Source organism: Perna viridis, chromosome 11 (genome assembly GCF_037379345.1).
Source record: "Perna viridis isolate PV_CMFRI_1.1 ecotype Kerala chromosome 11, ASM3737934v1, whole genome shotgun sequence".
Classification (NCBI taxonomy): domain Eukaryota; kingdom Metazoa; phylum Mollusca; class Bivalvia; order Mytilida; family Mytilidae; genus Perna; species Perna viridis.
Genome location: NC_142455.1, coordinates 4,203,221 through 4,224,443, shown reverse-complemented (window position 1 = coordinate 4,224,443; position 21,223 = coordinate 4,203,221). Strand labels below are relative to the sequence as shown.

The 21,223-nt window shown below is 33.5% G+C and overlaps 1 protein-coding gene and 1 long non-coding RNA gene across 5 annotated transcripts; one reads left to right on the top strand and one right to left on the bottom strand.

Annotated features, from left to right (window-relative positions):
- Positions 1–862: 862 nt before the first annotated feature.
- On the bottom strand, positions 863–21,148 carry LOC148602384 (peptidoglycan-recognition protein SC2-like). 4 transcript variants are annotated; one of them, XM_088553769.1, is made up of 7 exons: positions 6,893–7,052; positions 5,624–5,697; positions 4,176–5,288; positions 3,410–3,455; positions 2,893–3,111; positions 1,924–2,037; positions 863–1,091 (listed from the first exon to the last, which is right to left on the bottom strand). In XM_088553769.1, the coding sequence occupies exons 3-7, from the start codon at positions 4,458–4,460 to the stop codon at positions 886–888; spliced, it is 870 nt and encodes a 289-aa protein (XP_088409895.1). In that variant the 5' UTR covers positions 4,461–5,288; positions 5,624–5,697; positions 6,893–7,052; the 3' UTR covers positions 863–885. The 4 variants fall into 4 exon arrangements, with proteins under 4 accessions (XP_088409895.1, XP_088409897.1, XP_088409898.1 ...); XM_088553771.1 differs by having other exon boundaries at positions 4,200–5,288; XM_088553772.1 differs by lacking the exons at positions 5,624–5,697; positions 6,893–7,052 and adding an exon at positions 21,068–21,148 and having other exon boundaries at positions 4,176–4,383.
- Positions 15,129–18,424, top strand: LOC148602385 (uncharacterized). The gene is made up of 4 exons (XR_015916897.1): positions 15,129–15,567; positions 16,017–16,127; positions 16,625–16,728; positions 17,300–18,424. It is a non-coding gene; the product is annotated as an uncharacterized LOC148602385 (long non-coding RNA).
- Positions 21,149–21,223: the final 75 nt, after the last annotated feature.

Sequence of the window (21,223 nt, the reverse complement as noted above, 5' to 3'; positions counted from 1 at the left end):
GCTTGTTTTACCATCTCTGACATTTTCCCTCTATCATATATTAGAGACAGAGGGAAAATGTCCGAGGTGGTAAAACAGCTTAAAACAGGTCAGACATGCGTATAATGGCCAAATAGGAGGGAACACTATTAAATATGTGGTTTCGAGGAAAAATACCGAGAAACCACAAATTGTCCCCACGCTCATGTGCATTTTCTATTTAAAAAAAAACGTGAGGAATACCAAAAAGATGGCAGAGGGTGAACAAGTCAGGCACAATAAAAGGAGTTAAAAAGTGTACACATAATCTACATATACCAGCACTAAACTATCTCCAACCCAACCGATCTAAACCTATGAGAATAACACAGTAAATATTGCTTTCATGCATACGAGACCAATTCAAGCTATCATCTTTTAAATAGGGGAATGACAATCCTTATATTAACCAGTTCTTCTATTTGAAATGGACTCTTTTCCCCTTTTTACTATACCTGTATGAAGTACATGTTCTGATCGAACAATACAAAAAAAATGATTACTATTGAATACTAAGGCAATTGTCGAAAGAGAGAGTAATAATATTCAGATCAAACACCGGAAAAGAAAAAACGTAAATATATCTCTGACGACGAATCTCGCCAGATTTTAAAGCGTGATAACTTTTCCCACTCTATTAGGCTTGTAAAGTATCAATACATATTGCAATATAAGCAATTTGCTACCACTACATGTTTGAAAATCAAACTTTTTCGGTAATCTTTTTGGAACTATTTTCAAATGTATGAACTATTAAACTTCCTTTTATAGACCACGTAATTTTACAAACTTTTTTTAACTTGTGTCAGTTATTTTCTGAAGGTGCATTAAGTTCAAGAAACTATACTGTGAAATATATTTATTAAATCACCGATGGTAGTGCGGCCAGTGCTGGATCAGGTCGTAAAGTTTCTGCCCAGGGCAGGCAGTTGCCCTTACGTCCCTGTGGCCTTTTAATACATAGTTAGGTTTGATTTTATGCAGGTTCAGTCCACACTGGATAAGCTGTTTGACGGCGTTTAGGGCAGCATTGTTGGGAGCGTGATCTTGAAAGTTACCAATAATACAGATACCTATCAATATAAACGAGTAAAGTACATGGAAGGATACTAGCCACTAGCTACCGAAATCTTGAAAAGGTTCCAAAAGGGGTTTCCAACTACATGTAAGAAAGTTTAAAGGAGGATACATTCCCGGCTATTTTCATGTTCAATTTTTGTAATGATGTAAAAAAAGTAGGCATACATGATAATGTAGTAAACATATATTTACATTAAATAACACCAAACAATTTACCGATACATGTAGTTATCGATCATCTACACATTAATCAAGCAACATGATTTTAATGTGTAGCCCATTTTGGATATCCCGCAAAAATTATACGTAAACAGTACGTACATTCTACACAGCCAAAGTATGTTCGGTTTATACGGGTTATCGGTTTATACAGGTGTTCGGTTTATATGTGTGTTCGGTTTATACAGATGTTCGGTTTATGTGGGTGTTCGGTTTATACAGATGTTCGGTTTACAAAGCTTCGATACACATTTAAACTGATATGAAGGGTGTTAAAAGTCTCTGGTTTCGGCAAGTTTTCGAATTATCTAGGGTGTTTGGTTATGACAGGTTTTCGGATTTTGTTCATGGTTCAGTTAAGACACGTTTCACTTCATATTATGTGATGGGGAATGAGTACTGGGGGAGTAATGTTTGAGGATGAGGATTTCGCTTGGCGTGGGGATTTTGAAAGCGGAGAGGGAGGGTATTTTATTAGATTAAAACATAAAAATGTTGAAGAATTTAAAAATAAAAAGTTTGGGGAATGAGACAATTGGGATTGGGGGGGATGGTATATAGTGTATACGAAAAGCAAATACTATTAAAGAGCTGTACTGTACATACCGAGACCGTCATGATTATGTCCTAGAGTATGAGCCCCTACGGCGTCCCAGCCGCGAGCCTCGTACACATTTCCGTCCTCACCAACCACAAAACTGTATTCTATGTCACTATATTCTGGAATGTAGAAAACAGTTAAGGAGCAAGTTAAAATGACCATCTGTTTAAGGACCCACTGAATTTGACACGTACCAGAATTTACTCACTTACAATGTGATGGCTGTTGGTGGCGGAGTAGGGCATGCATACCGTACCGGAGCACTCCCGGTTCAATTTGGGAGCTCATAATTCAAGTGCTTCATTTTATTTGTCAGTTGTATTGTTCTCATCTTCAGTTTTATATAATGTATTTATATTGAATTCTGTTGGTTTAGTTTCTTTTTTCACGTTTTAGACATTTTCTTCGATTTTTTCTTTCCTACTCTGTTTACTTCTTTGTTTTTCTGCTTAATGTATTCAATAGTTGCTTACATGTATCACATTGTAGGATAAAGAATGATTAATATAAAGTGTTCAAGGAAATTATTTAAAAAAAAATGACACGCTTTGTTCTGAAGGGGGAGCGGGGGCTGGCTAACTTTTGGGGGACAGAATATTTGTTTTTGGATTTTGGAAATTTGTTTAACATTAGGGCAAAACTATTTATTTGTATTTCATTCTATGAGGTACCTAGACTATTGGGTCAGAAAATTAATTTAAGTTAATTTAATTTATTTAAAACAGCATAGGACACATATAACGCTTGTAAATAAATTATATATAGATGAACAGGAACTTTTCATTTACATTAAAAAATATACCGAAAAAAAAAAAACGATGATAGAGGACGCAAGTTTCTTACGACGTACAAAGAAGTCATTCTTACGAAGAGGGAGGGTTACGAAACCAAGTAACACATTTAAATACTTGTATGGAATCTTTAGCCGCTTTCAAACTTGTTCATGACACTTTCGGTGATATACAAATACTAACTGTGGCCATCCATGTGCCAGTTCTGGTATCCTCGAACTTTATCGATGCATGCTGCTTTTGTATGACAACCACCAGAGGCTCCATGATGGATGAACACGTATGTCGGAAGTTGGGCTAGTTTCGCATGCGGACGAGTTGGTGCACGTGCTCCCCATTCCGCGCGGGAAACGATGTGAGGGCACCCTGTAGTAGTACTTGTGTGACCGGTGTTGGAATGAGCTAAACAAAAAAAAATTTTAAGATAAACTCACATATTTAATGCAAACCAGATCCGTATACCGACAAATCCAAAATCACTCGCACTTAGTGACATAAAAAAGGCATGTTCAATAAGAGCATCCACTGGGTATCCAGATATACATTGCACTTATACACGTACTTATAATTTCAATTATATACCATTTATGGGCTTGGCTTTTATATAGATCGCCACCGTTTCCCCTTAATACACATTATGCGATTACAGTAGAGAAATGACATACAATGTATGCCAGATTTCTAAACTATATGAACTTACTTGCACAAGTTTTAAAAGTTAGCCATTTGGTTGCTGCCCATGCGTTCTGAAAATACGTAAAGAGTAAGGTAAAGACAGGATTAAGGCTTAACAATTATTGTAGAAATAAATAATAAATTAAAATTGACGTCATCATAATGGTAATCAATATGAATGTAACCTTTGAGCTTAGAAGCATTCTGTCTCACAGAAAGTTAATAGGTATTACACTGGGGATTATCTTTACTAGTTCTGACGAAAATTCTGCCATTTGTCGCAATTTTGACCTCCCAAAATTCATATATACCATATCAGTAATGAATTTTGGGTGGGGGTCAAAATTGCGAAAAATGAGAAAATTTTCAACAGAATTCGCTATTAATTGTTAGAAATGATGAATTTTCGTTTTTTTAAATAAATAAAATAAGACAGACAAAACGTATAAAATACTCTGACATTGATTTTACTCGTGGGCATCAATATTCGTGAATGCCGAAATGTCGTAACTTTGTGAATTGGACAACAGCTTCAAAGTTTGTCTATGTAAATTGTATAATAAAAGCTAGGCGCGGAACTAGAGATTTGTGAAAAGAGGGAGGGATAACTTTCTATAACTTATTTCCATTTCCTCATTTAGCCCTAAAGTTTACCAAAGTTAACAAAATTTTCCGCCAAAAACAAGGGGTAGGTCAGTTCGTTTTTTAGGTGATCTAGAAGTACCACGACGATTTATACTCCATGAACAATAGATATATATATTCTACATTTAAAACAGTAAAATCCATACATGACCATTGTAATCAATATTTGCCCAGGTATATCCATTTGCCGTATGTCTCCCACCTTTATCTGTGTGACATTCACCGGGATACATTGTACCAAGAAGCCTGTAAGAAGTTCCTGCACCAGTTCTAATGTGCAGACTGTCGGTTGAACATGCGCATTGAGCAGCAAAAGCAGCACGCACCAAAAATGAAGTTAACAGAATAAAGTACCTAAAATTCGTTTGAATCCTTGTGTAAATACATTGCTGTCTATGAATCAGACAAAATGTGTGTAAGGCGTGGCACATTAAGAAAAAACACTGAGCTCTATTAACAAAAATTGAAGTATTTAAACCTCATTACCTCCAGAATTAACCATCAAAGTGTTAGTAAAATTTGCCTTTTTAAGATATTAAAAGGTCAAATTTAGTTAAAATCCAGTATGAACACCAGACAATTTAAATTTGCAAAACACTAAATTGCAAATCTTGTGCCGCTTTTTCTTCAACCTACCATGTCATGTGAGTAACCATTGGATGCAGATTTGCATGGGATTTAATAAAATGCATTTTGTTTTACAATATTTACTAAAATAAATTTGTAGTTACAATTTGAAATTCATGGGATTTTCATAGAATCCCATGGGATTTTTTTTCTCCCATGGGATTTTAATTTCTCCCATGAGATTTTTTTCTCCCATGGGATATCTTGTGTTAAAATACAATGATAGTCATAGAGAGTGTATGCCTTACATATTCACTTAGTGCATTTTTCTTCTGTGCAGTATGAATAAAAAAGCTGAATGACTAAAAGAGAGAGGTTTTTTGTATTGTTTTGGGATGTTTTTGAAGTTTTTAATCTTTTATAGCTTTGAAATGAAATCACTTTGAAAATTCACTGATCAACCACAAATGTAAAACAATGAAATAGAAAAAAAATATTCAGACACTCTGACTATAAATATGCTGTGTAAGATTATAAACTTAGAATGCTGTATGAGCAGTACTTTTATCTTAGTATTTAAATAAATTATAAAAATTCTAATGGAAGTCTAAATTCAGGTCCATAATCAGCTTTTTGGCACTTCTTTTTCTTCTTGGTCAGCTTCAACCCATGAAACATGCTTCCTTTCTCGTCTGTAGAATAAAACAAGTAAAAATCTTTATGCAAACAAAATATATAAAATATTTTACAATACCATTTTATTTGTAATTAAAGTGATCTTATTTTTTCTTACTTGATATATGTTAATTTCTAATATCAACAGCTGAAATTACTTGCAATCAGACATCTAAAAGATAACATGAACAGACAAACAGACACGAAGATAAAGTGCTTTCTATATAAGTTGGTGGCAGCACTTTTGATTTTTTGTGCAAAGTATGAAGAACAGATGGACAGACACCAGTATGCCATAATATGTCCCGTCTCAAAAAGCAGGAGTACAAAAATTCTGGAGAACAGTGTATACCTGATATGATTAGCTATCAAGTTTGCATATACTGAATTAGTCATTCACCATAGAGGCAAGCAGGTGGCTGGTCCCTGAAATGGTGAAAAACAATTCTGTACCTTTCAATTTAGTTGAATTAATTTTCATTGCAAGCATCCTTAAAGCAGTTATCTTGTAATGCACATAAGTAACATTCAATGTTAAGTCCAACATGCTGGGGGTAAGTTTAATCAAAATTAATTAAGAGATTGTGGAGAAAGCTGTCGTTGAACTTTCAAAAAATGTAACAAGTTTAGTGTAGTCTGAGTTGCTCATTTGCTTTTGTTACTTTGTGTGTATGATTTTAGTTACTTTATGTTCTTTTTTTTAATTAATGTTCAGAAATAAGAGCAAAAAGTGGTGCCAAAAAAAAATATTCCAATTGTTTAAAATATGACAGTACTAAGTCCACTGATGAAAGTCCATGAGAAGAAAAAATGAAATCAGTACAACTTATATGCCATATATATACAATTTCCGAATCGTAACACAATTTCTCTTCAAACACAAGAAATCTTACACCCCAATTCCCACTAATGAAAACTTGCATCCAATCTTCAGTTTGTGATGGACAGGTTGAAAAACTCTGTACTACATTTGGGTCTAGAAGCACTGAATCTATTATGGTTTCAAATGATCATATCTATATTGTTAATTTCAAATTAAAAGCCTTTCTGAATAGTTAATACAGAAGATTAACAACATAAACAAGTTACATTTGTACCCATAACTATCCATATCTACATTTCAACAAAAAAAAAAACATTTGTACTGTATCTTATGTGAGAAAGTACCTACCTGCCTGCACAGATAAACTTATGGAACATATACAAAATGTATTATTCCAGCATTCAAAAATGGTCATTGCTTATACTGTTTTACTCAAATTTTTCACTCGATATTTATTCCATCACTTGTAGAAGAATTACCATGGCAGTACATAAATAAAAATCATTGCTTAAAATATGCAAACTATAAAGTTTGACTCGGCCACATTTGCCCAAAAAATGGCAAAATATTGAAAAAAAAAAATTCCAACAAAAAAGGGGGGTCTAATCATGACCATACCCTTTGAAAAACCATCATGTTTACACGATTTTAGTAAACATTATCTGGAAGTGAGACCTGCTCTTGTTGTCCAGTACATGCAGCCCCACTTGTAGTAGTAAAATGGTTATGACTGAGTGATCCTTCAACTCGCGTTTAGTAAACGACAGTATCGAATACTCGGGAATGAATGGTACTAACCTGTTTCTATTTTGGAAAGAACGAGTTTAAAATATTAATTGCATCCAAGATTTTGAAAGCAGCGAAAGTTCTTATTCTCGCGTGCTGCTTATTCTCATGCGAAGAGTTTCTCAATGAGTTTGGAAATACAGGGGAAAGAAACGAATTATGGTGTAATGTGACAAGTTATGATTTGACCACGGACCGAAAGGTAACAACACATGGAAACGTTCTATGGTGCACCGGTGTCATCCTGGTTTGCATACATTTAATTACCATACTAATTAAATAGTTAAATAAACAAAAAAGACAATGGGTTCATACACCTTGAGGACCTATAGTTTGTTTTAAATATGTACAATGAAATGCATAGTATTTTTTTTTTACCTGCAGAAAATATATGTTGGCATTCTGTTGAGTTTTGTTTTAGTATTGATTGCGTGTTTTATTTAATGTGTACATTTGTCCCTCATTTCTAATAGTCCTATAAAAAATAAGTAAAACATTATTTTTTAATAAATATTTTAATAACAAAATCAACAACACAAGATAAGGGACAAGACAATTCATCTTCAGATAGCTTGAATCACAACAAATAAAATAAATAATTTGCATATACTAAGAATACATATACAACATTTAAGACCCATTGTATCAGTTGCAGCATTAAAATAAATATAAAATCAGGTTAAATTATCAGAAATGACAAAGCATGAAATATATTACAATGTTTGTATTGTATAAAAGTTCACTAATTAAGATGTAGTAAGTGAGAAGCGGCTTCTGCGTAGTCTATCACAGTCATAATTCGCTGCTGATATCTGTCTTTGAGTTGCTGTAGTTGTGTGTTGATGTGTTGGTAAACTGGTGTAGTGGAAGAAACATCCTTTGATGGTCACACCTGGAAATACAGTAGTGGCGGCATTATTGGTGGCAATCTCGTAGTCGATGAATACAGTCTGAGGTTGAAGTACAATGTTGAGTTGGCGAGATATCTCTTTGATGTGGCTGTAGAATCTGATGTAGGTTGTCTGGTCTTTGCCTGGTAGTAAGCCAAATACTAGTGGAAACATGGAACCGTCGATCATAGCATGGATAGTGTATAGTTGATGAAACAGTATGGTTTAATCCTGGTAGTTGAAAATATAAGCATACGTGGGTGAATGTTGTCATCAGGCAGTAGAAATTGTTCCCCAGCAGTAGTTGTACACCATTTGTCTTGGAGGTTGATGTCTATGGTAGTTTTTGGTAATGCGGGTCTGGTCAGTGATCTCTGGTGGTAAAGTGAAGTTTTAATTGAGTAATATGTAGGTAGCTGTTCTACCATCTGCCTGGTATCGTCGTTCCACTCTGGTGTGCGTAGTTTCACTGCTTCCTCCTCGTAGATTGTTGGTACTGGTGTGACCTCGGATTTAGATCAGTCTTTCATTGTCTGTATTACCCTCATGACATCAATTTTGGATTGGTTGCTTGGGTGGTTGTGTTGGTATCCACGTTTGACCAGATGGCCATCATGCGTGTTGACTGTAGCAGGACATGTGTTGATGACACATTGCCAATATATGCATGTGTTGCGTTGACTTCTGATGCTGTAGCGATACCCATCTAAGACTAAGCTGTCTTTGCCAAACTTGTTTTTAACAAATTCAAGTGCTCGTAGTTGTGCGAATGCCATTTTTACTTGGAAGCTTAACATTAAGGAATGTAATAAATTTCAACAGACATTAATTAAGGATAAACTATAAAACTAACTTTACAGTTTTAATTTTTTTTATTTCATTAAGTTCATAATTTATTATGTAAATAATTGTATTTTTGTACTATAATCCCAATATTGACAACATGTACTAAAATAAAATATTAAATCATGAAATATTTCATTTAAAACATCATCAAGTTTATTTTGATATTCTCATAACAATATCTTAAGATTTTAAGTACAATTCTTCAGGTAAAATACAGGTGCAATTAAGGTGACCAATAAAGAACAGACTATAATGATTAAAACAACAATTTCGTCTTTGTTTATTTAAACCTGTAATTAAATGTATGCAAACCAGGATTAAACCGGTGCACCACATTTCACACTCCTAGTTTTTTAATCGTAAGTACATTTTTTATCAGGCTTTCTAAAAATCAGACAGCACGTCAAAAACCAACCCAATTTAATTTTATTTCTTGTTTAGAGACAGTTACTGATCACATAACCAGTCTTAGTTTTTTATTTGTTTGTTGCGCTAAATAGAGAAAAAATATGTACAAAAATGTAGATTGTAAATGAAATTTGCACAGAAGCATCGTTTGTTTGGTAGGTTTTTCTTCACCGTGAATTACTTTTTATCCAACATGAATCACTTCTCCATTAGCAGTGTCTGAATTTTATGTTGACTGGTATTTAACATTTGATCTAAACGGAACCTTTCAGGGCTCTCCTAATTGTTATTTGTACAAATTTGTTGTTGAATTTGTACCAAGTCTTCAAAAATATTTAAAAAACGGACTTATTACAAAAAAATGCTTTACTAGATGTAAACTAAGATAATCATCACATTCCTTGTTTGTTGAAACTGGGCGTTACTATGGTATAGGGATGTCAAATAGATAGTGTGCTTTGTGCACAATGAAAAGTGTCGAGGATGAATTTCATTTTGTATCGAGTTGTGACGCCAGTATGTCTAGCCTTATTATTTTAGAAGCCCCTCCTCTTTCAAAATATAGTACATGCATATATTTCAAAATCACTGGAAATTTCAATGTGATGCGTAAAATATGTAGGTTCCTTTTCCATGCATTTACAGTCTTAACTTAATTACTTTAATTATGATTGTGTATTTGCAATTGTAACGTATAATATCCTCTGTTCAGTTTTTAGAATACTGGGATGGTTCATTCTCACTTAGCCAACATTTTGAAAATTGATAGTCTCATCTGGCCAACATAGGTAATTGGGGTGTTAAAATAACATTTAGAAATATTGTTTTTATAACTGTTTTATTGAGGCCACCCAAAGGGCTACATTTATGTTGGGTAAAATAAAAAAAAATTATTAATGATATATTTTTAAAAGTATTTATAAAATAACACAAAACATTTTTTTATTATCTTTAAAAAAAATATATAAATATATATATTTCAAATATAAAAATAAAAAAATATGTTTAATTTTTAAATTCTGTAAATAAAATTTAATAAAATGAAATGACTGCTATTCTTAATTGAGAATAATTATTATTAATTGATATTAATTAATATAAATTAAAATAATTAAAGATAAGATATGTTCAGCTTGCACCACTCTACTTGACAGATGCATACTCACTATAGCTTGGGATGCTATGGAAGAGTATATAAATGTGGGGCCAACTAGCAGATTTATCATTTCAGTTCTCATGGCTAACGCTCAAGTACACGTAGACTTTCTTGAAAATGGCCGCGGTGGTCATTATTTGCTTCATAATGGTTACAAATATTCAATAAAAACTAGACGCAACGACCGTTGCTACTGGAGATGCGTCTCACGTCAATGTCCTGCTACTCTGACAACACTAGATAATGTTCCTGTTACCATAAACAACAACCACAACCATGACTCAGATAACATTGGTTTAGCAGCAGCAGCCTTTATTAATAAAGTAAAAAAGCGTGGCAGGGAAGAGGTGTCACCAATACCTTCCATTTTTGATGAGGAGCTTGGTAGTCTTCGTAATAATGAGTTTGACGATGATGTCAATGAGATGATAGAGAAAATTCCGACGTTTGAAAGTTGTAAAGCTGCACTCTACAGAAGCCGTTCTAAGGTGCTTCCAAAGCTACCAAAAACTCAGGCTGATATGGACCTCGATGAAAACTTCAAAAACACACCAGCCGGTGATCGCTTTCTTCTAATAGACAACACCAACAACCAACATCAGCGAATGTTAGTGTTTGCTACAGACAACAACTTGGAACTGTTATGCAACTCACAAACAGTGTTTTGGTGATGGCACATTTTATTCATGTCCTGGGATGTTCTATCAGCTATATACATTAAATGTAATAACATGCAGACAATTTTTTTATATGAATATAGTGCTGATTATAAAAAAATACCATTGCTTTAATATAAAAATATGTTGTTATGTGTTATTGCTTGAAATTGTGATTTGATCAATTATTATTTCTGAAATAAAAAAATATAAATATATATATATTTATTACTTTTTTCTATCAAACCCCTGCATATTATAAAAAAACCTCGAGAAATTGACACATTTACCTTGAATAATTATTATAGTCCCCATGGAAGAGGCCCCAATCAATTAAATAATTGCAGTAAAAACAATTGCAAAGTCTCACCTAGCCTACATGAATTTAATTACCTGTAGGTACCTGAAATACAAAATGTTGGCTAAGTGAGAAGACACCACTGGGATATGTACTGTTGTTTGTTGTAACATTATACTGGTGAGCATGATTGCCTTACTTAACTTATACAGATATTGATTTGAATTGATCTTTAAAATGAATTTTAAAAATCAAAATCTGCAGTCAAAATGTATACGTAAAACTCAAATTTTCGTTTATTACGAGAAAATGACTACAGATATTAACAGCTCGATATTCCGTTTTACTGCTAATTAAGTACAATATACAGGAAGTGGTCGGTTTAGCTGGGGGCACCTATAACCTAAGTAATAAATACATCCCGTAATATGGCTTCGTACGTGTTTCGTGTGGCAGATCAAGAGATTTACAAAATAGGAGCTGACACAGGACCCTAAATTTACCCAAGAAAATTATGAAAATAATACATTCTATTCACTTTTGTCGAAAATATGTGAAGCAAATATTTGTTTGATTATTTCTTGTGCACAAATGTCACATTAAAAAATCAATTTATAAGGGGACAAAGGACAGCCGCCATAAAACCTGGTTTAATCCTCAATGTCTAAAGGAAATGCCTGTACCGAGTGACGATGACCATTGCAATGGTTGCAAACTTTCCGGTTGTACTTTGATAATACCATTTAAAGTTTATGCAGACTTTTCAATTTGACTCATATATGGAGTTTATCACTTCGATAACTTTGTTAATAACCATTCATTTGTTATGGACAAATATTCATTTTTGTCTCTCACCCTTTGTTTTACGGTAATATTCTACACATAGCACGGAAACCTCGATACTCGCCCAATAAGTAAACTAAACCGTTGAATAGGCTTATTCGTAAGGGATATAATGTTATGATATTCTTGGCAGATCTTTAAGGATGACATTTTTTTTTGTATTTCATTGATTCGTTCATGGAGTCTTTAAATAGAAATTGGACAACTATAGGAGAGTTCGCCAATCTCATTAGTGATGTCATATTCACTAATTTTCATATCACTAAGTGTCAAATTGGTTGGCAAATAAACAACGAAATAAACAATTAGCAAATTCATGATTAGAATCTCAATTTTCAAAACTTTATAACTTTGTTATTTTTATACCAAATTTTGGTTCGGTAAAATGTTTCATTTAGATAAAATAATTCATATTTTGTATGTAAATTTTTACTTAAAAAATAAATTTGAAATGATATTTATATGTAAACCTCTATTATCATTAAAAATTATTTTTAAATTTTTATGCTCACATAGTCTAATATCTCCGTGCAGGTCCGGGTGTTAAAAGAATAGGCCTGCAGCAGCGCTAAGCTTGTCGTAAATGGCGACTAAATAGTGCTCAGAACCCTAGTTGGGGGCTAGGGCGCTCTGCCCACAGAGCAACTGGGATGTGTGCCTCAGGTGGTGGAATGGGGTACCCCTGGCGTGTTACATGCTGGGGTTGTCAGGCTATAATACGGAAAACCTGACCGCAAACCATAGTGGTGCACCGTGTTGGGAAAGATGCCACGTTCCTCGCACGTTAAAGAACCCTACTGTGGTATTCTCCCGGAGTAGGAACCATAGGGCTCCGCCACAGGAGGCTAAATTGCCCGACCCTACCCATCTCTCCCTATTTCCGGTGGCAATCAAAATTTGTCGACCCCATTATCCTTGTGTCCCATCCCTTTTTCATTTCATCATCATTTCATGTTCATTTTATCATCAATTTCGTGTTCATCGTCTGAATATAGCTGAAATATTGCGGCTCGGACGTTAAACCCCAACAAACAAACAAACATAGTCTAATTACTGAATATTTATTTTAAAATTCCGTGGATAAAAAGAGTATTATTGGAAGTGTAGAGAACCAAAAGAATTTTTCAATTATCTTAAAAAACGAAAACGTTATGATGATATAAAGTTGATGCCCCATGCCACTCAAAGAATTTTTTGCCAACCAAATCCAAATCACAGGTAAGTGACGACATCACGAGAACTCTCCTTCATTTTAAAACAGTTTTTTGGCGTGACATGGGTTGTGTCCTTATTGTATGACGTGTGAAGCACTGTGGCTCAACCGTGCATGGGAAGAATTGAAATTGATTTTACATATGATAGGGACATCCAGACTTGGGACCGTAGAGTTATCCGGCCGGAGTTAATGTTCATTTAAAAGATTTTTCAATACTAGATCCAATACAAGGTAAATCTATCTAATTGTAGATTACATCTTTTTGGCATTTTTTGGGTATATATATTCTTAACTTCTATTTTATTTTCATATTTTTTATGAAATATTTGATATCACTACCTTTTTACAGGTAAACTGACACAATTAGTGCCAATCTTTTTAAGCGCAATTCAACCACGGGGAAATATGTTGGGACAATTAAACTAGTTTTTATCCAATTGCCGCAAAAGTTGAATCGAAAAACGCGCAATGTACACTTTCATTGAACTTCAACGTGTAGACACTTGGTAACCAATATGAACTGTACAAAATAGTATGTTCAGTGTACACCAGGTATAGATTGTACATATAGATTCCACCGTATAGTGTTTCGAAAAGTAGAATGGGTGAATCTTATTACACGTATGTACAATACAGTTTAATGCATATCATATAAATTGTAGCTATAACCAGAGGTAGGACAAACTTAAGAGCTTCAGTTTCCCTACATGTATGTAGGCGATTTTGAAATTATACAATTAAGGATTTTTACTGTAATGTTGGAATATACTAGTATACCTTTGTCATCATCTCATCTGTAAAAGCTTCTTGTATATAACAGGGACGCACTTTTGTACACTATATACACACGGATGATCAGAACTGCAAGGGAACGAACATCTTCTACTGCAATATTGGACAGGTAAACCCTGTCACCTGTTGAGTCACCTGTTCTGTCTGAGCCATAAAACAATTAAATTTTTTAAAAATTACCTTAGGGCAATTCTATTCGTCACCTGGCCTGTGTAGTGTGTATGTAAACTTAACCGAGATTTTGAAAGTGGGTTCTAAAAGGGATGGGGGTCTAGAAAAAAGGGGTGTGTCATAGTATAATATTTCCTCATTTTCACCAAAATTTTGCATGAAATTATCCACATTAATCCAATTATATCATTTTTAATACTTCTTTTCATGAATATAACAACCAAAGGATTTTGATAGGCTATTATAAAAGTCCTTGTATATAATTATATTTACTGAAAGGATCTGCTTACTAGTGAATTAGTTTTTTTTCTTTTACTTTATACAAGGTTTTTATAATTTTACTAGCGAATTAAAACCGTACATGTAACAGGGAGTTATAATTAATTACAGGTCTATGCGTGTAACTGTCACCAATGATTTTACAGTCCATGATTTAATTTACATTACAAAACCGAATTACTGCAGCCCGTGAAAGAGGTTCGCTTGCGTGGAAGTTATTTTCTGATGTGGCACCATCCTATGGACGAACGGAAATGCCAGCATCTTACGTTAGATCTGGGTATTAAAATGTACACGTACTATGTTTAATCAAGACAAAATCCCGAGAAAGTGCAGTTTCATTCGTTAGCCCAAGGATTTATATTATATATAGCATTTAGCTAAATTTAACTCCTTCGCTAGCTATGAAATAACTATTTACTACGTTACTGGAATGCTCATCATATGCGTTCCTGCATCGATAAATCAACAAGTGTTATACGATAGGATAATTACAGAGAAAACCTCGGATATGTATTGTCAGTCAGTGGTGAAACGGGGTGGCGAAATCACGCATGACACAAGACGCTTTCGTATACGGTTCATTCCCCGCTATGACCTCGTCCCAGCAGCGAGATAAGGTACCAGTATCAAAACATGGCTATAAAAATATAGGGCATTTTCTTTTTGCCTCTCTACAAACTAAAATTTTGTCAAAAGATATGAACAATGACTTATAAAATAGAGCAAACATCACACTGTAAGATGAAGAACTTTTTTAAAAGAAAATCTAACATAATATCATAAAAATGTTCCACTGAAAAGGTTGGTTTGGTGAGTGCAAAACGAAAGTGAAAGTAGGGAAAATGGCTATTTATAGTTCGAGACTACTTTTCTGTCCGATCTTCGTGGACTCGCCCTATTTTCTTTGCGGGAAATTATTTTTTCACATGTCCTTAGAAATGCTACATAAGTGAAAGTTTTATTGAATCAATTTACATATTTTTTAAAAAATCCTAAAAATATGCACTTCACTATAGAAGTCTATGGGAAAATTAATACGATACTGAGACCATAAGTGTTGATGCTGCAGTCGTTCAGAAACTAACGAATTCAATACAGCAATAAATGCATACGTCAAGTTCCGACTACAGTAAGTTAGGAGTTGTACTGCTGCAGAAAATCTGCATGATTTGCTCTGACCACTCTGCTCCTGAAACAGTCTCCTCCTTCCACAGTCACAGGTTGGGAACTACAGCTGAATTCTCGTCGGTGTTTACCCATTATAAAATTACAAAACATGCACTACCTGACAATCCTGCAAAAAGTTTTAACTGGATTTGTTGCTTAGTATGTGTTCCTGATACATATAAGTTCTTAAAAGTTCTTAAATAGAACTTAAAATAAGATATGCTGTGTGCAAAGATTGAAATATGTTGATTGGAATTTGTTTGTTTGTTTGTTTTTTTTTTTGAGAGGGGAGGGTTTAATACCAACAGAAATTTTTCAACAGAACCATATTTAACTCAATCTTTACACATATGGCTGGCATTTTAATACTTGTACAACTAAATTTGTCTAGCTGTATTTTTACTTTTTCAGAACTTTAAGTGAAGACTTGTATTTAAAAGAGAGACACTTACACATTTCTTAGAGAAGAATATTGACCAATTAAAAAAAGGGCGATTATCATTTGACACATTTACTGTAGCAGTAAGTACTTATACATGCAATACTCAGTGATTATTAAATAATTAAACATTTTTTTTTTAATCCACAGGTATGCATTTTTTTAATATAATCTTGATGACATTGTCAATAGGCTGAAACAGTTTTGCTTTGAATACACAGGAAGCTTTCATGACGAGCATTTTAAAAGAAAGCACACTTAAACTCGCAAAATAGTAGTGGAGATGTTCGATTTTGTTTTTCGTTTCACAGACTATCAGAAACTTTCACGCATACTGTTTGAATGATTAAACAGTCATCTAATTTTTTATATTATTAAAATTGGAAAGTTAGGCTTTATGTAAAGATATAATATATGCACTAGACCCATAAAGGGAGATAATTAAACTGATTGGTTTTTAATGTGAAAACCTTGTTAGCACAGCTCCTCCAAAACCACTCAAGGTATTTAAAAGAAAAATTATGTGAAGAAATGCATCAGTAGAGATTCAATGCAGTACTTTTAGCTTTGTATATTGTAGGGACAACCTGATAATACCAGATGACTATTAATACATTGACCAACCTGATGGATTGGGTTTTGGATCCTGTAGTGAGAGCAACATGTGATAACTTGTAATTACAGGTATTCCTATACATGCATGGTAAAGCATTACTTGTACATGATTTTGATGTTTTTTTTAGGTAATCAGTTTACTTCAAATTGTTATTAATGTTGTGCACTCTGTTGGTTAATGGAACACAAGAAGCATATTACTTGTAGTTAGTTTTTCAACTTAGCACATTAAGTTCTGTCTTTATACATGAATGAGTTCCATATAAATCAGAATACATTAATAAGTTATAAATATTTGTAAGAAACCTTTAAGAGTTGAAGACCTACAGATTATGCTTTGCATAGCTTTGAAAAGTGAGGGGGTGGTTGTTGCCTGCTGAAACTGACCAATCACCCTCATAGTAATTAGTCAGCCAGTAACACAAATCATGTTTACACTAGGTTGTTACTTTATTATCTTTCAAGGTAGGTTTTTGATAATTGGCATGTTGTTAAGCATTTTTAAGATGTATAGCCTTCTACATGCTCTAGGGTTAATTACCATTGACCTTGACATCACATTTTTGTGCTTTGTTTGCATTTTTTTAAATTAAAAATCTACCCAATACTATGACATTTTTAGTTCTTAACTATTTTTTAGGTATCATTATTGGTTGGGATTCTATGGTCAGAATATCTACTGGTATACAGCAAGAAATTCCTGCAAAATTTTAGGAGGATTTTCACATTATATTTAAGAGCAACACTATCATGATCAGATCATTACTACAAAGTGTGCAGTACATAACATGAGCTTTTACTATTTTTACCATCAAATGAGAAATTGAGAAATTTCTTTTGGTGATACTGGAGTACAGTTGTAAAGAAATCATCATTGTTACCTAAATAAATGTACATATATGTACTTGTGACTGCTAATATTATTCTCACTGAAGCTAAAGTGTTGACATTCAAGAAATAGTTTAGATGTATCAGCCTCATTCACAGAAGGGTAAAATTGGAGGAAACTGTAGGGGTTTAGACATAAGCAACAAACATGTAAATTTTGAAATAGGAATGTAGTTACACGTTTATTCATCAGAAGAATAAGCTGGATCTGCAAAATGTACCACCAAACCTCTTTCAAAACTTTTAACTTCTATACTCACAACTGTCAAAGAGGGTCTACAGTCCTACCACAACACTTGTTACTCCCGTAGTGGTATTAATTCAATGTGGATCCTGAAAAATTCAAAAGATCTTTTGGAGACAATCAGTTCAAGACTATTATCTGAATATAATAGCATTAAAACCTATGATTTTTCAACACTGTATACTTCTATTCCCCATACTCAGTTAAAATCCCGACTTAAAAACATTATACATCGTTGTTTTTCCAAAAAAGATGGTACACCTAGATACAAATATATAGTTCTTGGTAGAGATTCCTCATACTTTGTAAGAAATAATTCCAAATCATTTTCCAAATATACAGAGGAAGATGTTTACAAAATGCTGGAATTTTTAATCGACAACATATTTGTCCAGTGTGGTGGACGTGTTTTTCAACAAACGGTCGGCATTCCAATGGGAACAAATTGTGCTCCTTTACTAGCTGACCTATTCCTTCACTCTTATGAGGCTGACTTTATAGCTGATCTGATCAGAAAGAAAGAATATTGTTTGGCTAGATCCTTCAATCTCAGTTTCCGCTATATAGATGAGGTGTTATCTTTAAACAATCCTAATTTCGGGAATTTGGTACATCGCATCTACCCAAAAGAACTTGAGATAAAAGATACTACAAACACTGTGAAGTCAGCCTCATATCTTGACCTACACTTAGAAATCGATGGTAAAGGAAAACTATTGACCAAACTTTACGACAAACGTGATGACTTTTCATTCAGAATTGTCAACTTTCTTTTCATCTGTGGCAACATTCCTTCGGCTCTTGCGTATGGAGTGTTCATATCACAACTCATACGTTATGCCAGAGCTTGCCAGGACTACGCAGACTTTTTGTATCGCGCTAGAACTAATAGACAAATAGGCTTCTGGAACAGGGTTATATTGCTACAAGATTGAAGTCATCACTACAGAAGTTTTATGGTCGTCATCATGAACTCGTGGATCGTTATGGTGTATCCATCAGCACCATGAAAACTGATTTATTCAACGGGTCATAGTTTTCCTTTCCTTGTTTGTCTACCCCGGACTTGACTTTTTATGAGCAACTCGGCGGGTGTTTCTAGAAAAGCAGAGGACGCTTACCCTACCGGTGCACCTGGTCCATGCTCCCAGTTTTTAGTGGAGTCCGAGTTGCTCATTTACTTTTGTTACTTTGTATGTATGATTTTAGTTACTTTATGTTCTTTGTTGTGTATGTCTGTTTTCCATGTCTGGTCTTTGTCCCTGGATTACTTTCTTTTGATTACCGCTATAACCTTGGTTCCCTTGATTACTCATTCAAAACCCCACCATTGCAAAAAGGTTTTAATTTTTTAAAAATAATTATTAATAAATGTCTATCGATTCGGAAAAAACTTACAACATACATTCTTGTACCTTACTATGATTTGATGTGCTGTAATATGTATCAAGCATTCATTTTCTGTTAAAGTAATTTTATATCTGTTTACATTCATGACAATATTAGGTGTTTTTATTATGTCTATGTTAGCCAGATTGGAATAGTTTATATGAACTGTGGTCCTTGCCCATGATATAAGGTTCAAAATGATAAGTTAGACTTTGATTCAGACATTTAATTCCTGTCAAATTGCATGGGCATCTATTTCATATCCTTAGAAATTATGAAAGAAGGTTTAGGCGTTAATTTCCTAATTTTTGCTAAAATTTTGCACAAAATCAACCCAATTTTTACACAAAAGGGGGTGTATTAAATAAAGTTGATTTTGCATTTTAACACTTTTTGTTTAAGAATGGACATAAAATGCCAAAAAATACAGATACTTTTGTGTTGAATGTGGATATGGTTATGAAATGTTATGAAAGACTAACCTTTTTGTAGTTTGTCAACAATATCAGTACTTTTGCAATGCAAAAAAAAAACAACTATATTTTGTTATAAAGCATGTTCAAGAAATAACACTTATCAAGATAATTTAGCTTCAATTCTTTTGAATAATTTAATACATAAAAACATATTCCTTATAAAATTTAATAAAGTAATAAATATACTTACTAAATGTGAGAAAGCATTGGTTATTACTTGCTAATAAATAATAGAGATGTAAAATTATTTAAATTCTATAGCTTCATTCAATCTACACACACATTTGTACTTTCTGGTATCTTATCATAATACCTCTTCATACACATGTACCCATTTTTATATGTTTATAACTGTATTGATTTACAAACAAACAATCCTATGGGACAAAAATAATCCCACGGGACAAAAAAAATCCCATGGGACAAACATAATCCCATGGGAGAAAAAATCCCATGGGACACAAAAAATCCCATGTGATAAAAAAATCCCATGATTTTTAAATTGAAACTATAAGTTTATTTTATCAAAAATTGTAAAATAAAATGCATTTCATTAAATCCCATGCAAATCTGCATCCAATGGTTAATTACATGACATGGTAGGTTGAAGAAAAAGCAGCGCAAGATTTGCAATTCAGTGTTTTGCAAATGTAAATTGTCTTGTGTTTATGGAAAATAGCGGGAAAACTTCTTTAAGCAGTCAAAAAATATCTACGCCACTGATGCTGCAGGATAAATTTAGATAGATTTTCAGTTGTTTTCTACATTTGTAGATCTACATGTAATGAATATTATTTGAGCCCAAAACGACTAAATTATGAAAAACGATGTGCACCCATTGAAGTATTCTTGCACAGAATGGTACTTAATACACTTAATGGTGTTACTGAAACATTTTTTTTAAAATTTTTGTAAATCAAGAAGAATAATGCGTACAAAAACACCAAATTGATACTTTGGGGGGAAAGTGGGGAAAAAACAAAAACAAAATCAAGATATAATAATTATCTATTTGTAACTAGTGTTGACAAGGTAGAACCGGGAAATTCAAAAAGAGGACCAAAGCTTTATTTGTTAACTAATTCTCAAATTTCGCGTGAATTAACATTTTTCAAAAGGGGGATTCCGACCCCAGGAATCCCCCCCAGACCGCTACTCATGAGTTTATTTTTAACATGACAATTCAACTGAATCAGATCCAGGAGGTGGGTTAGTTTTAAGTGTTGGAACCTCCTTTCCTTTAAATAATGTTAATTTCGTGCAACAATTAAGCTAAAATAGCTTGGAATTTAATTTTCTGGAACCTAAAAAAATTTGAATTTCTGAATATTTAAATTTGAATATACACTAATAATCCTTTCGACAATTTCTATCTGAACACGTATGTAGCCTAATTTTAAATAATACTTACATGCTGTCAGTAAACGTGAACATAACAGCAATGATAAGAATTCAGATATCCTGCTTATTTACTGGTAACTTACGTGTACTTCTGGAATACGAAGACGAAGTTTAGCTTTAATCCTTATTTTCCCTAAACGTCATATGACAGGGTATCATGTAAAAT

Coding starts and splice junctions, on each gene's coding strand:
- LOC148602384 (XM_088553769.1), bottom strand. CDS start 4,460: ATGTGCCACGCCTTACACACATTTTGTCTGATTCATAGACAGCAATGT. Junction 3,112..3,409: donor AACTTTTAAAACTTGTGCAA/GTAAGTTCATAT, acceptor TTTTTTGTTTAG/CTCATTCCAACACCGGTCAC. Junction 1,092..1,923: donor ACATAATCATGACGGTCTCG/GTATGTACAGTA, acceptor TTATATTGATAG/GTATCTGTATTATTGGTAAC.